General features: G+C 42.2%; 1 protein-coding gene across 1 annotated transcript in view; it reads right to left on the bottom strand.

The window, feature by feature from the left end:
• SGK1 (serum/glucocorticoid regulated kinase 1) overlaps positions 1-15,898 on the bottom strand; it is a 115,458-nt gene extending 99,560 nt beyond the window's left edge. Inside the window, exon 1 of the mRNA XM_037843631.1 lies at positions 15,446-15,898. Coding sequence (XP_037699559.1) covers positions 15,446-15,514 — 69 coding nt within the window. The 5' untranslated portion in view covers positions 15,515-15,898. The remainder of the gene's footprint in view (positions 1-15,445) is intronic.
• Positions 15,899-17,169: the final 1,271 nt, after the last annotated feature.

Genomic DNA, 17,169 nt, shown 5'->3' with positions numbered 1-17,169 from the left:
TGCCTTCAGCAGCTGTCACATAAGGTGAAAATAGCTGTGATTTCTATTAGTGACAAAATCGCCGGTCCTGGTAATACCACTGTGGTTTGTTGCTACATTCACAACTGGAAGAGGCATTAATTTCAGTGAGAGGTTAGTGAAAACACATAGGTAATTTTTATCCAACCAAGTTCCTGAATTTCATCCCTAGACCCCTCAGGGGACCAGGAACCACGGGTTCAGAGCTCCTGGGCTGGCAGCCAGATAGTGCAGTTGGGGAAGAGTATGGTGCATGCCATACAGCATGCCTGGAAAATGGAGTTCAGTGGCCCAGAAAGGGGAAGAATGAGAAAGAGAAAGAGATGAGGGCCAGAGAGGACCACACCACTGAGCTTTATATGCAATGCCAAAAAATTGGAACTTCATTTTGAGAGCCAGATTCTGATATAGGTTTTTTCTAGAAAGCTCTTCCAGGCTACAGCGTGGGGGCTTCCATGAGGTAGACTGGCAGCAGGGAGCCAGTTAGGAGGTGAAGGGAAGGGAGTCATCCATGGAAAGATGAAGGGAGCCAGGACTAGGGAATTGACAGTGTGGATGGACGGTGGGAAAATGAGAGTGGAACCAAATGCTATTCAGAAGGCAGAAGGAGCCCAAGCGAATTCCCTTCTATTGCTAGACCAAAGAATCTGGCAAGACTGGCATGAGAACAAAGACCTCCATTTTCCATTTTCTGAAATTCCTACAGTAATAGATGGTCAGTACTAAATGCCCAGTGAAAACCCACAATGGTGGCTGGCGAAGTGATATGATATAATGGAAAGGGAACCTCAGATGTCATCCATTGACCCAGCTCTTCCCATCTATGTGATCAAGGGGAAGTTTCTCAACCTTTTTGTCATTAGCCTCCTTGGTGGTAAAACAAGGCTAAGGATGCCTGCATTCCTGAGTTATGAGATGTCATTAAGTGCCATGAAAATGTTACTTTTGCTTGCTTATTATTATTATCAACCAATAAAGGGTAGTTGGAACTCTAAGTCCGTATTTACAATTGAGTTGAAAAGGCATTTGAAGAGAGTAATCTGTGCAATTCATAAGAGCTTGGTAAGCTTCATGGTCCAAATGGGACCAGATCTGGGTTTGGAAAAATAGGTAGGATTTAGCTAAGTGGGGGGAGTGGGGGAGGAGTGCAAGGGAGAAGAGGACATTTCAGGTCATAGGACAGCAAGAATAAGGGGTGGTGGCCGAGGGTATTCCCAAGATAACAGAGTCAGAGAGGGATGATGAGTGCAAATGCCGAGGTGAGGTGTAGTGATGTGACCAGATAAGGAGGACTTTGACAACTATCCAGAGTGATTGGCTGACGTGCAGTAAAACCCGTGAATGAAACTATGGTCCTTAAAATCATGACTATGACAATTAAATGCAATGCATGACCCTGGACTGGATCTAATAATGGAGGAGAAAATGCCCCAAGGAACATTATTGGGGACACATGAAAAAATCAGAGTATGATCTGTTAGCTTTATATCGATGTTAAATTTCTTGAACTTGATAACTGTACTTAAGGTAGGGTGACTATCCTTGTTCTTAGGAAATGTACATGGCAGTATTAAGTGTTCAAGGATTATGATGGCGACAACCTACTCTCAAATGTTTAGAAGATAGATGATAGATAGATAGACAGACAGATAGATAGACAGATACAACAAATGTGGCAAATGCTGTAAATTGGTAAATCTGGGTATCTGGGTGGAAGACATATTGGAATTCTCTGTATGGGTTTTGTTTTATGTTTGCAACTCTCCTGTAAGATTGAAATTATTTCAAAATAAAATCTTTAAAAAGAAAAAATATAATAAAATCATTATTTTTTCCTGGCTTTAGTAAACCACTTTAAAAAAAAAAAAAGACTCTCAGTCTGGAAACATGCAAAGTTTGGATATGTCTGCTTGTTCTAGTTTCAAAGAAAGAATTAGGTCATTTCTTTCCAACAGGATTTGGAGCCTCTGGCACTTTTCCAGTCCCTGTGACTTCTTTGTCCTGAGGTAGTTAGGGATGGACATTATAATTTCAGCTAAAGCACATTAGCATCAGCTGATTCTAAGGAGAATCCAAGTATCTCAATTCTTTTTAAAATAAAATGATTCTTTGCTTAAAAAAAAAAAAACACAACATAAACAAACTGTAGGTTTCTGAAAAACTAAGAGCATTTATTGCCACAATAACTTCCCTGTAACGCTAGGGAAGTCCTTTCCTTTCTCAAAGTCTTGTTTTCCCAGCAAAAGCATGCCACCACTACTCCTCCTCAAAATGCTGCAGTCTCTCCAATGACGGGCAGCGCGGGGAACAGCAGGGGAACAGAGGACATGCAGGGATGAGGAAAGGAGGCTCTTAAAGGGCCCAAGCCAAAGATGGCAGAGGCTGTACCCACAGGTAGGTCCTGGACATAGACAGAAGGGGATTTTTTAAGTCTGTTCTGGAAATAAAATCAATAGCCCTTGCTGATGCAGCGAAAGCTCAACAGAGGAAAAGGAGGAATAATTTCTAGGGTTGTGCATCTAACAAATTAGTAGATGGCAGTTTCCTTTACTGAGATGGGGAAAATTGGAGAAAGAACATAATTAGGTAGGAAGGAAGACCAAGAGTTTAATTTGGAGTATGATAAGTTTAAGGTGTCTGTGAGACATTTCAACGGGAATATTAAGTGTACATCTGGCAATAGGAAGAGGGCATTCAGGGAAGTGATAAATATAGGGAAGATAAATGGGCTGTATTTAAAGCACACGAATGAATGAATTTGTGTGTGTGTGGTGAAAGGGGCAGGGCAGGAGAGCGTTTCAGAAGGTGAGAAAGATCAAGAACTGAGTGAGAGGGAAGGGCTGGTGAGAGGGTCTGAGGTTAGCCCAGGATTAAGCTGGAACCTCCCATTCATAGAGGGTGGGTAGAGTAGGAGGAGCCCAAAGGGAAGCTAAAACAGAGCCCCAGGGTAAGAGAGGAACTGGAGACCTCTCTGCCCCAGCATCTACAACTGAGTTTTCCCGGGGAATGGTCCATAGTGGGGCAAGCCAAGAAAAGCAAAGGGAAGATGGGACAGACAAGCATCCGTCCACACGACAAAGGAAAGACAAAATCGAAGAGCCCGATCTTAGGGTTAAAGAAAACAAAGGGATGAAATGCCTCCCAATACAAGTTTCTGAACCTTCAGTAAGAAATAGTTTAGTGAAAGGGGAACAATAAAAGGATTTTAAAGGCCATTTCAAAGTGTTAATTAGTCACATGAATTATGATTTTGAATTTCAAATGGATTTCAAGTCTTGATTTGGCGCCTGGCAAGGCAGATTAGAAAACAAAAATTCACATTAAATTCATGACATTCAAATGGAAGCTCATCAATAGCTGATCATAGGCTGGAACGTCAGGGTTTGGTGTTTGTTCCTCCCTCCGTGCTTTGTGCATATGGAGCCAAGAAAGCAGAGTTAATTTGGCGTCCTTTGATTTAATGAGAGCCTGTGGAAATGAAATACCCTTTGGCAATGAAGCCAGACCTTAGCAGTTGCTCCAGGGACAGTATTTCTAGAAGATAAATTAATTATGTTCACTGGTTCCTAAGCCTCTGGAAACAACTAAATAACTCAATAAAAGTGGGAGCCTGCTGACAGTGCAGAGGACTTTTGAGAAATAACCTTTAAACAATAAAATACTAAAGAAAAGAGATTTCAGGGTAGCCTGTCAACCAGGAAACTCAAGAACAAAATCACAATTTACACCATAATAGAAATTTTAGAAAGTAGGCCGTAAAACTAGGTCATAATTTGGAGGTCTGCTTGACAATACCTAACGTGTTGAGGGCTTACTACGTACACAGGCTAGTGGCTTTATAAGCATTCCATCATTTAAGCCTCACAACAGTTCTGTGAGGTAGGGGTCATTGTTAAACCCATTTTACAGATGGGCAAGCTGGCTTAGAACATTTTCACTTGCCCAAAGTCACAAAGCTAGAAAGTAATGTAGTTAAGTCCCAACTGGATTTGTCTGATGCTATATTAAGAGTCCATAATAGCAAGTTGATAGATAGATAGACAGATAGATAGATAGATAGATAGATAGATAGACAGACAGACAGACAGACAGACAGATAGATAGATAGATAGATAGATAGATAGAATGATACAGCAAATGTGGCAGAATGTTAAAAGGTGGTGGATCTGAGTATCTGGGTAGGGGATATGTTGGAATTCTCTGTATGGGTATTTTTGCAAGAACCCTGTAAGTTTGCAATAATTTCAAAATAAAAAGTTAAAAAAAAACAAAACAAAACACCTAGTCTATACTTTCTCCTACTTTGTGAGTGTAATTGAAAATATTTTAATAAAATAAAGTTGGATACAATTTGGAAAATTATGTTTTAGTGGAATAAACAGAAACATTCACACATTCAGATGTTTCTCTTTGCCACTCCTCACACTGAGAGATGAAGTTTATTGCCTCTCCCCTTGAATCTGGGCTGGCCCTGTGACTCTTTTTGACAGAATGCAGTAGAAGTGACATGATATAACTTCTGAGCCCGGGCCTTCACAGATCTGCAGCTTCTACCTGCTGTTGTGGGACAGAAGGCATCCAAGAAGTCTGACTATCTTAAGACCACCAAGCTAGGAGGAAGCACTGGTGGAGCAGGAGACCAATGGAGACCCTCCCGGGCATCGGACATGAGAGTGAAGCTTTGAACTTCCTGTCCAGCCCAGTCACCAGTCGAATGCAGCTGAAGGAATGACCCCAAGCCAAGGGCACCTGCAGCAGAACTAGTCAATGAGTCACCCCAAATTCATAACCCACAGAATTGAGAGCAAATAAAATTGTTGTTTCAGTTGCTAAGTTTCAGGTAGTTTGTTAGGCAACAGTGGATAGCCTAATTCCAGTAGAGTGGGATGCCATTTGGAAATTGTGCTATATTTTGTTGGGACAAGCAGAAAACATTTCCAGAGTTTTACTTTGAGTCCTTGTGGCTTAAATTGCATATCTGAGATAATAAACCTACAGTTTAAAAGTTGGCTGTGGTCCAGGGATTCATTTCATCTGGTGGGAAGTCAGTGTAGTCAAAAAGGAGATCTAGGAGAGAGGCACTTAAGAATGAGGTATCTTCTGCGCATGCTCTTTATCATCACAGGGACACATTAGCAAGTCAACGATCATCTACTTTTTATATTTGGAATTGGTCCTTGATGGTTGCTTTTTTATTGAGATCATATGCTTTCATCCTTACTTTCAAAAACGTCTGAGGCAGTTTGCAATGAGATTCACGTAACAGGAAAGTTAAACAACAACAACAACAACAAACAAGATCAAACCCAATTCATGAACTGGAGTTATGTCCAAAGATTTGTCTAATTTGTTCACTGGAAAGGAGTTATGTCCAAAGATTTGTCTAATTTGTTCACTGGAATTTATCTTTCAATTTAGCTTTAAGTTTCCTGGCAACTGAGGCGAACCTGAAGGATTACATCAATGCCAAATGTGATTTCTTTCAGAAAAGAAAAATCTTTAATCTTCTGCTTAATGACAGAAGTTTATTATGTGGATCTTTTTACAGAGAACAGAAAATGTTAGAAGATAAATGTAAAAGAGTCTATTTTCTACGTGGGCTTTTAGATGAACTCCTCCCTCCCCTCCCCCATAGATCAGAATTTCTAATTATCTATCTTTTTATTTGTTTCAACAAGTGCTTGTTAATAAGCACCAGGCGCCAGGCCCTGTAGGTAGAAAGGTAAGTAATGGTGAGTGAAAGGGAGAAATCTCTGCCCTCGTAGAGACCTTGTCCAGGAGGACATTAATCAGTATTAAGGATATTAAGTAGCCACATCAATACATAATTTCAAATTGGCAGGTGCTATAAAAACAAGAGTACAGGTAACTAATAAAAAAAAAAAAAAGCATGCAAGAGAGTGTCAGGATCCCCCCTGTCTAGGGAAGGGGTGGGCCGGGCTGGGGAGGGTGAAGGGATCAGATTTCTTATCTCCCCTTCCCTACCAGGATTCCAGACACACAGAGACGCTGATTCAGGTTGGCTGCTGAGGATGAAAAATAGAAAAAAGTTCAACAGGAATTGTGAGTAAAATCTGAATCTGTTGTTTGCAGATACTGACTTTAGATCGGAAGAACTATTAGGAATGAGAATTGCTCTGATTTTTTGAAAAAGAATGAAATATACAACACAAGTGGTAACTGCCAAGATACCAGATTAAAAAAAAAATCACGTTTTGAAATTCCATCTTATTGGGATATGATCTGAAGGCTTAGTCTCAAATGCCTGATTTGATGTGTTCTGTTTTGTGGGAAAAGACTAATTATCAGCAATGGCTTCACCATCTTATTAGTGGCAATTTAGAGAAGGTATGGGCCCTTTTACGTAAGAGCTGACGATTCGACAAATAAATTAGATATGACTGCTTTGCCAAAACTGATAGTTAAGGCCCTGCACACAATGAATGCCACTCCTAGTTGTTACAATGTAACATTTAATCTTTGAGGTCAAGTGGTTGAAAGCAAAAGCAATTAGATTGACGTTCACTGTGGAGATTTATGATGGAGAAATTCATTTACAGATCATTATTATTTAGTTGCAAGCTCCTAAATGCTATACTACACATCCTATCAGCCACCAAGCTCCTTAAGCTTTATTAAATAAGATTCAGAGCCAATTTTTATTCTTGTCTGCAAACCTCTCTGGTTCATCTGCTGATCAATAATGTTACAGATGTTCTGCAATATTTGATGTTGTCCATAATCTACAGACAATTTTAACAAAGTTAAAAACTGTATCTTAGAGCCCCTCCTGTGAAGCTATTCCATTTCAGATATAAACAGAACTTTATGGTTAGGAAAGGAAGTTCCTCAATTTTCTGGTAAAATCAGAGGTTTTTTTCACTTTCCACCCAAAAGATGGATTAGAAATTCCATAATTTACCTCCATGAATTAAGTGCCATAAAATACTCTTTGATATCTCTTAACTTCTTAAGCTTTATAATTCCATTAAACACATTCTCTAGTAAATCATTAATCTTTTCATTAATCTTTTCTTTTTAATCATAGTAAATCAGATGGAAATATAAGGATAATCATAAATTAAGCCTCCAACTTGTTACAACTGTTTCTTGCTTTTTAATTATTTACATTTAGTATTGCAAAACTGCCAAATTAATCATCAAAATAAAAACCAATTTAGAGCCCCTTGCTCAAACCTAGTTTCTACCAAGACTTAACCAAACAAAAAATGGATTTCATTACCTGCTTTTGAGTACACTAATTCATTAAGGCCTTAGCTTCTTTTTCTTCTTTGTTTTTATTTGTTAGAATGCCAAAGCATTCTTGAAGCAGTGAAAAATCACTTCAAGATGTAATTTTAAATTCTTACTGCTTCTCTGCAATACCCTCTCTATTGAACCTTGTAAGGTACTACAATTTTATGTGACACCTCCTCCTCAGTCCTCTGATTAAATGATTTTTATTGATTCATTAAACAATTATTGACTGTCTATATGTACCAGGCACTGGGCTATTTAGAGCCAAGACCAAGTCAGACAAGATCCCTGTCCTCAGATGGTTTATATTCTAGGTTTCCAAGAAGCCAAAAGAGACTCTAGAGAGGGTTCAATGATAATGTCTTTATAGACATTTGTATCGTTCCACTCACAGTTTTATAACTTGGGCTTACCTCGAGAGGTTCAATTACCCTAAAGGCTATATCCTCATAACTTTCTTTCCCATAATTTTCCCATAATCTAACCCAAATAAGTACTGGTCCAGAGAGATTCATGTTCAAAAGAAATTCAATTTCCAGGAAGCTCGATATACAGAAAAAAAAAATCATTACATTTTTAGATAATAAATATTGAAAATAAATATTCTTACTTATTTTTACTTCTCTAACTATTAACTTTAATGTTTTTCCCTTACTGGGCATATTTTAATGTTGGCCCTATAGAGATTTGAGTCTTCAGATGGTTTAACTATTTGGGAGCTATTCCTACCTTGCTAATTGTAGAAACTAAATTCCAGGAACTGAAATCTCAAATAGACTCAGAATTGGCAAGATGTTCACTTGAGTCACATTGGGCATCTGAGTTAGAAGAAAATAATTCCTCTATTTTCCATCATGTACAAGTCTAGGGGTATTTTTTCTTTCTTTTTTTTAATTGCAGTAAAATACATTTAACAGAAATTTTACCATTTTAACCATTTTTAAGTGCACAATTCCATGGCTTGATTACATTCACAGTGTTGTTCAACTACTACCACCTTCTATTTTCAGACTTCTTCATCATCCCACCAAATGGAAACAGAAATTGGTTCCTATTAGGCATTAAATCCCAGAAGCCCCTTACCCCTGGCCCTGGCCCCTCTAATCCACTTTCTGTCTTTATTAATTTGCTTATTCTAGATATTTCATATAACTGGAATCATACAGGATTTATGCTTTGGCACCTGGTTTATTTCACTCAGAATAATGTCTTCAAGGTTCTATATATTGTAGCATAAGGGGTATTTTACTTCAGGCTTTTCTCTCTTTTGCCTAGATATGGCTTATCCTCCCAAAAATTCCACAGGAAGAGAAAGAGAGAACAAAAAGAGAAAGGAGAGAACTGCATGTCCAGTCCTTTCCCAAGGACAAGTGGCCCTCTGGGAGAGCACTCTGACCTAGGAGGGGATAAAAGGCCGCGGTGACACCGATGTACAGAAGTAGCCAAGTGGACGTGTCCCAGAAAAAATGTCGCAGCTGCCTCTGAAAAGCAATTAGAGTAGGATTTTGGCAGCTTGCACTACCAAGACTCTCCTTGCACTCTGGGTACTGACTTTCAATGCTCTTTGTTGTAAACACCTAGGAAGTCACTTCAGAATGCTGTGAAGAAACAGGTGTGAGAGTAAACAACCTAAAACATTAATGCAAACTCCAAACGCCTGGCATTGGAGGAGGACGCCAAAGCACCTGCCTTGCTCTTGCTTTTTCTATTTTCCTCCTCCTCCTCCTCCTCCCACATGCAATTTTTAAAAATAAATTTGCCAGCATCACAGAGAAGCCTGGCCACGTGCTGGGTAAGCCAGCCCTTAGAACCAGGACGGGAGCAGGCTGCTACAACTGCTCTGCTCACTTCGAGGCCAGAAGGCTGCAGTGGGACGGGGGCTGGAGCAGTTTGCCTCTCCAACAGGAAGGCTGCAGATCCCTAGAGAGAGAGTTCCTCCAGTTCAAGGCCTTTGGAGAAGCTGTTTGCACATGAACTTAACTTTCTTAAACCCTCATCCCCATGCTGGTGAGGGGTAAAAGCCGTCATCCCCATGCTGGTGAGGAGCCAACGATGGCACACACAGACTTGCTGGGGAGCTACAAGCTAAGGCTCTGGTTAGCTGGTCAAGTGGGGGAGTTTCTCCTGATCTGCCAGTGTAAAGAATGTTGACAGTTACTATTTATCTCTTTGGATTTACTTCTAAAGTACTAATTGGTATCTATTATTAAAAGCTCACATTTTATAAATATGCTTCCATAACCATTTCCTCGAGTGTACTTTCTTTAGCTTGCCCAAAATTACTAATCAAACTTTTCTACTGATCCATTTCCCATTGCAGTTCTTCTCCCTATGCTCTTATAATCGGAAATCTCCAACTGAGGACATGTGCTTCCATGGCTCCTCCCCCATTTTAGCTGTGCTTTACCTTGTTAAGCACTCACAGATCATAAAATATGGGTGAGCTCAGAATATTTCTTCCTCCAGTAGTCTACGTGGCACCAACACTTCAACACCTGTTCTTGAAAAAACAGAACTTTCAAGGAAATCTGCTACACATTCCATTCAAAACATTTCTCAAGCACTCTAGCTGGGCAAGAGCCTAGCTATCCCAGGGCTTTCTGGAGAGCGCCAGGGCCAAGTCTATCGCACAAAAAGAGCCCAAACCCTAATCCGCAGTAGGGCACGGCAATTTCCCAGCTCAGCCAAACGTAGCCGCCGAGCTCACCCAGTCCCCACCTCTGAGACTTGGTGGTGCAAGTGGAAAAGACATCCCGAGTTCAAACTCTTCTTTATACTTAGTGGCTCCCAAGAGCATACTGATAAATGAGGGGAAATGATCACTGAAAAACATTTTTGGGGTTCTGGGTAGGAGATTACATAATGCAGATACTTTATAGTGCATTGAAGCCAGGGATATATATAGACGTAAATGAAAAGTGGTGAGTGAATCAATACTCTGTCTTGTTTGGCCTGTCGGGAAGATATTGTAGAAGAGAAGCTGTGGAGGGGCATTGGGTCAGCCAACAAGCTGAAGTCGGGGTTCCCTAAATATGTGCCAGCACCTCAGGGACAGTGACAACTTGTCTTTGAACCCCATTGAGGTTATCAGTCTTAACTTATATATAATCCATATCCAAACATAGAGACAACTAAAATGCTTTAGATTCTTTAAGAATTAATCTGTTTCAGGAAAGGAGGAGAAGACAATGATTTGGAGTCAAGTTGATTAAAGGATCTACTCATTCATTTCTTCACACTTTGCACTTAATGAATACAGTTTGACAAGTAGGGTATGATGTAGTGAGCAGGTAAGTGGATCCCTGCCCTTAAGAACTTTCTGGAAGCCCCATGGGAGCTACAGGCAAGTAAACAGTCTTAATATTACAGCCGGGCATGACTAGGTGCTGTGTTGTGCTGTGGGAGCGTGCACCGGAAGGGCTCCTGCAGCCCAGGTTGTAGCTACTTCTAGAGACAGCAGAGCAGACCCCCTTGGAATCTCCAGGAAGTTCCAGGAAGGATGACCAAATTTATCTTGGGAAAAACTAAGGCAGACTTCTGATCTGTTGGAAAGCATTCCTACTGCCCGTGGAGTCACTTGGAAATGTGACTCCCATACTCTCCATAGCTGTGGCAAAAATAACATAAAATCCTCTCTGGCTCGCCTCTGCAAGTGTGGTGTCCAGCCAGGGAGACCCAGCCATGCAGCAGGGCCGGCTGTCCTCGTCCCAGCAGCAGGCTCGAGCAATCCAAGTGAAGAGACTGATCTTGCTGATGCCCACTGCTGAGATTGAGTTCTGGCTACACCACTTTCTAGCTCTGCAGCCTTGGGCAAGTTACTTAACCTCTCTGACCCTCCATTTCCTTGGCTGTAAGAGGGGCATAATGCGGGTGATTGTGAGGATCTTTTGAGTAAAGTGCATTAACAGTGCCTGACCTGAAGCACTCAATAAATGTTAGCCCTTTGGGAAAGCATCAAGAATTTTGCATAAGAAAGGGGCCTTTGTTATCATTCCAATTCTGATGCATTAAGCAGACACAATGGAAGGGTAAAGGAAAATAGAATGCAAAGGGTTGTGGTTTATGGACCCAGGTGGAGGACAACCACTTCAGAGGAGGTTACTTTCATTTCTCTGCTCCGCTAAACATCCTGAAACCCTTTGTTTTGCTCCCCTAGGGTGGGTCGTTCCTTTTCAGTTCTCGGACTTCAAACCCTGAGTTGTTTAACATGGACAGACAGATGTGTAGGGGGTAAGGACACAGGCTCTGGAGTCAGATGCTTGGATCCAAACCCCGACTCTAACCCCAATAGCTGCAAGACTTAAGGCAGGTGCCTTAAGCTCGGTTTCTTCATCTGTGAAATGGGTATAATAATGACTTCCCCATGTTTTGTGTGTATGACTATTAAAATGTGTCAGTAGACTGAAGAACAGTGCCCAGCAATATTAGTGCTAAATAAACAATAGCTATGGCTATAAAAGTTACTGTTACCAAAGAACAATGCAAGGAACTGTTGAAATGCACTTAATCATGACATTCTGAGTCAAGACAGAAGTGTCTTGTTAAAGCTGGCAGTCACTGGGCAATCAGCTCCATGAAGACAAGAGCTGCATTTTGTTCCCACTTCATTTGTTGAAAGAATGAAAGAATGAGGCATGAAGCACTGTGACACCAGGCAGAGGAAAGCACACTCATCTGGAAGCGGAAACTGCAACCTGAGGCCTGGCAGTTTGAATAGGTGATTCACCATCCAGGACTTGGTTTCCTCATTTTTAAAACAGGGAAGTTGAATTAGAGGATTTCTAGGGGTCATTCCAAATCCCAAACTCTATATGTCTAGATACCCTTGGAGATTTTACAAAAGAATACATTTGCAACTATAGAAGCCTTTTACATACCTGTGTATTTCCAAAAAGGATGATCAAGTTAAAGACAATGTCTTTCATTTGTGTTTTGTGAGTCATCATGTAAGAATTTGAACACTGGTCCAGGGAAAAAAACGACTGATAACTTTTCAGGCTCTTGGATTGTGAGAACAAGACTAACAAGGACATCTTTCCATTCATTTTAAATGAACTTTCGGAGACTAAGAATAAAACATAATCCATAGGCACCTATTCTTACTTCATCATTAACACACAGAGAATGAACATAGAACTCTTATCTAGTATTTAGCACTTCTCAGCTAAACGAATTAAGCTGGGCTGATTGAGCTCTTAAAACTTGCAGGTGGAAAACATAAATCCTAAGGATTTTGTGGAACTGTGTCTTCAGATCATGTTCCCAGAAGCTGTTCCCAGAGTTGCTTCCTGTCACTATCCCGCCTGAAGGTAGAGCCGGGAAGGGCTCGCTGCTGAGGAGGCCTGGCTGCTTTGTGGGTTTTATAAATTGAGTATGTGTATATAGATTCATATGGGAAAAAAGACTCTGTTCTAGAAACAAAGGAGGGTGGTTTGAAATGAAAAGTCTGTATTAAAGATATAATTTTGGGGTAAAATAAGGTTTAAATTTTAACTCTGCTACTTTTTAGCAATGTGACCTTGGGTGCGTGGTTTAACCTCTGCAAGCCCCACTTTCCACATCTCCTAGCTTTGTAAGGTTACTGTGAGAAATCAACATGGTTGATTGACATCAAGTACGCAGCCCACTACGCCTAGGGCATGGTGAGCACGCGATAAATGGTGGCGAGGCTTGCTTGCCCAAATGAATGAATGGTGGGCAGCTACAAGGGCAGAGAATCTCTTCTCTCTTTTTGAAAGCTTGTAATGCTCTCCTCGGAATGTCTCTGAGGCCTAGAAAACAGCATTTAAGCTTTCTGCAACCAAAATGTGGGTCCAAACCCCAGTCTTTTTAGAGAGCCCTAAAAAATCTACGCTTTTTTCTCCCCCCCAAGATCTATTCACCATTCGATGGGGGCACAAGACAAAGGTTCACTTTGTAAGACTGTCTAGCTAGGTCAAAAATAAATTATGCAGAAATGTGTGGAACTTCAACAATAGAATATAGGAAAAATGGCTTATTCTTTGCTGAAAACAAAGGCATTATATAGTGTATGAATGTGTATGTAACTGCGTAGAAAGCATCTGAACAAAATGGGAACAGAGAAAAGAGGAAGACTGGGGAGGAGGTAGGGGATACCTCGGTATGGCTTTAATGTTTTACATATTTATTTAAATATTAGTTGTGTCATTAAAACACACACACACAAAAGCAAAACTTAAAGCAAAGTCATGGTACAGACTGAAGTGAACTTTTAGAATAGAGAACCGTGGCATATACGACACTCAACAAAAATTAAGGAATTTAATCCCTCAGACCGTCAATGGCTCTATAAGACACATCTGCTTGGTTGGCTCTCCTTGAAGAGCTGGCTGCAGGGAGTAGAGGGCAAGCGGATTTTGAGCCATCTCCAGCAACACATGTACCCAGACCAGAGATTGATGAAGCCACCTGCCAGTTATCTTGGTATAAACTTCTTTCTCTCCTATCTGCTCAGATAGGACACCAGTATACTGGCTTGTCCTTATTTGCAAAATTCAAGGCACCACCCAAAGGCTATTGGTAAATTATGCTTTTAAGCAGAAGGACCCCAAATGGTTAATTCATATTTCTATTAATACATTTCCAGAGCAAAGAAAAGGAGAGACAGCTTTAAAAAAAATTTACATGACAGCTACTTGGTTGATTCATGCCATAAATAAATAAAAGTGGATTCTAGGATTTAAACTAAAAGAAGTACTGAAGAATGGGCTTTGCCATTTATTAGCAAAACATTTGTTTTCTATTGGAAATTTGTCTCCACTATGGGCCTTTCCCTAAGAAAGGAATGTTTTGGCCACGGAGACAAAATCAGAAAGCGCTCTGTGGAGTTGCACTGACTCCTTCCACTCAGCTTGGGCTCCACCAGCAAGCGACATGGCCTGGTACCCCCACGTCGCAAGCAGCGACCAGGGCGGGGTGGGTTTCTGTTGTTTTTGATGCACATGTTTGGCCCATGGACTTTGGGGAAGAGCGGGCCTTCCTGATGAGAATGCGGTCCAAGGCGGAGGGAGCCTGTGCCGAGCCTGGGGCTGCGGGTTCTGCAGCCCTGCCTCTACTCGCCCCTTGGCCCAGCCCAGTATGCGGTTTTGGGTTCTGCTGGTGGGGAAAGTGCAGGGCTGTGTTTCAGGCACAGCACAGAAAGGTCATGAAAGGAGGGAAGGAGGGATGAATGGAGAGAACCATTTTAATGGAATGACCCTCGGGTATTAGGAGACAGGATGGGGGCAGCTGGGGGTGGAGCAGGCTTTGGCCGCTTAAGAAACAGTCTCCATGGGACAGTCCATCATCAGTGCCTGAACAATCACTCAGCGCTTGCCTCCCACTTGAGCAGGTTTACACAGACCACCAGTGTTGCCATCACAATGAACTAGTTTATTGCAGAACAACAACAACAACAACAAAGAAAAAATCTTTTTTTGCCCATTTTCAACCAGCATCATATTATTAAGGAAGAACAAGGAATTTAAGAACTAATGCATGCAGCAGCCTCACCCTGAATTATTATTCAAATACAACACGGCCCACTGCTCTCTTTTTCGAAAAAAAGGCGGTCATACCGACCAAAATTGATGCAACTTGAAAGACACTGGATGCCACCGTTTCTGCCAAAGGTCACCCGAGACCTTAGCTACTTGTGCCATAAATAGAGACACAGCAAATTATTGGCTGGATGAATTTGGGAAGCCAGAAGCTACAGCTTCTGACGAATGAAGACGACAATGCAGCACTTGAGAGTGAGTGAATGAAAGATGCGGAAAAAGTTGAACCCTTCAAATATGAGAGGGACAGAGGGAGCGAGCTGCCGAATTAATCCCTGACAAATTTACTAGCCACGATTGTGCTCGGTCCAGTTCTCTTTTAAACAGCCTTGGAATCTCTGTAGCTTTGATTGAGAAATTCCCCTTCCCAGCTCAAAGGCCTCCTTAAGGATTCCAGCCCAACCCCCTCCATCCTAGGCAACTCCTCCTAAACTCCCCCTCCCACAAACTTGCATCCAGGCAGGTGTATTTCCCTGCTTGACCACGTCTACCCAGAAGCACAGCATAAATTAAGGGACTGGCAACAAAACCTAGAGGCTGACCTCTGGCAAGCGTTCAAAAGCACTTAAGAGGAGAGCAGAAAACAAAAGATAAACCGAACCTGTCCTTACCCGCTTCTTAAAAAATTGGAAGGCTGAGCATTTCTTGACTGGGAATCCATTCATGTCTTTGTTTACCATTTTCCACGATGGGAAGTTCACAGTTACGGATCCAGGGTGGCGCCCCGCTCGGTGAGTGCCTCTGTTTCCCCGGTTTCCCTCCGGGGAGACGGTCCACGAGGACGGAGCGGGATGGAGAACCTAGCGGGGCTCAGATCTTCACTCACATTCTGCAGCACCAGCTACTGCAGCAGCCCCTCCCGGCTGTCAGTTGCCACCGGCAGTGGGTTTTCTCTTTCCATCGTTGCTCTGAAGCAGATGCATCCCGGCTTCAGGACCCCGGGACGGCCGGCCGGATGCAGCCCGTCTCCGGGGAGATGCTCCTGCGGCTCCCCCGCGGCAGGGAAGAGTGTCCCCAGCCCCCAGCTCCCGGGCTGCGCGGCTGGGAGCCGCTCGCTCCTCTCCAGGTGAGGCGCTCCTGGAGGCTGCTCGAGATGGGAGCTGATGGTGCAAGTTCCAGTGGGAGCTGTAGTTAAGCAGCCGAGAGAAGGATTAAGACGGAGCAGAAGCCCAGAGGGAGGGAGAGCGAGCCGTGCCAGAAAGGCAGAGGGAGAGAGAAAGCAGAGCTGGAAGGAGCCGCGATTCAGCAGCGGCGATTCATGAATATCTGAGCAGCGGATGGAGAGAGGGCACGCGCGCAGGGGGAACGAGAAGGCGGTCGACTCCCCTCCGGAGGGATACTTCCATCGCTGCTGCTCTTCTTTGTTGTTGCTAGGGCTACTCGGATCAGAGTTTTGTTTGAAATGTAGACAGTCTTGATTTTATGCTCACTGACATTCTTTTGACGCAGATTCTGGAATGGGAGCCCCTCCGCGGAAATGCAATCACGTTTGTTCCTGACCTGTCCAAACGCGGAGAGAAATGAGATACAGTGCAATGGTAGGCGTGAGAAAGGAGCATCTCTCACTCTGTGCAATCCCCTCTAGCTTCCTCTTGACAAATTAGTGAGCAAGAGAGAAGGTAATCAGGTCTTTTTCACTCAAGAAGGCTGGGAAAACCACAACGGGCATACAGAGTCTTTTATGCAGAAAACACACAGAGCATTACCAAAAAGTATCACAGAATCCATTTAATGGAGGGGACCAGCTGGTTAATGAAAGAACGGAAGGCATTTTTCCTACTTAGTGAAAATTTACCAAAAAGAGCATTCCTCGTGTTATTCTTTGCACATTAAATTCATCAATTGTGTGGCTTAGTTTTTTCCATTTTTTTTTCTCTTTAATGATGATATTTTATGGGGATTTTTTCAAAATTGAAGGAGAGTTTATAGCTAAGTGGAGAGAGCCAGGAAAATACAGTTGGCATCTGGCCGGGCCCTGTTACATCACTGTGTGGCCTCTGCCAGTCACCTGACTTCTCGTGCCTCTGGGACATGGCCTCAGCAGCTGCTCACTCATTCATTCCCTCATTCATTTATGGAGTCATTCACTGGTTTGCTTCCTCATTCCATTAATCCATCAAATCAAATCCAGAGAAGTGTCCCAGGATGCAGAGCCTTTTCACAATCCAGAGAGCATATAATGGGAAAATAAGGGACAGGCACCATGCATACTTGATGAAGCATAACTTCCTTAACATTGACACACCTAAATTGTCAAAATGTTTACATGGCAGATACAGGTAAGAAAAGAAACATGCAGGTTTCATTGGGAAAGAGATGCACTGTTTTCACTGAA

Source organism: Choloepus didactylus, chromosome 7, assembly GCF_015220235.1.
Source record: "Choloepus didactylus isolate mChoDid1 chromosome 7, mChoDid1.pri, whole genome shotgun sequence".
In the NCBI taxonomy this organism is placed as follows: domain Eukaryota; kingdom Metazoa; phylum Chordata; class Mammalia; order Pilosa; family Megalonychidae; genus Choloepus; species Choloepus didactylus.
Note: the sequence above shows the minus strand (reverse complement) of the source record. Positions and strands in the feature narration are given on the sequence as shown.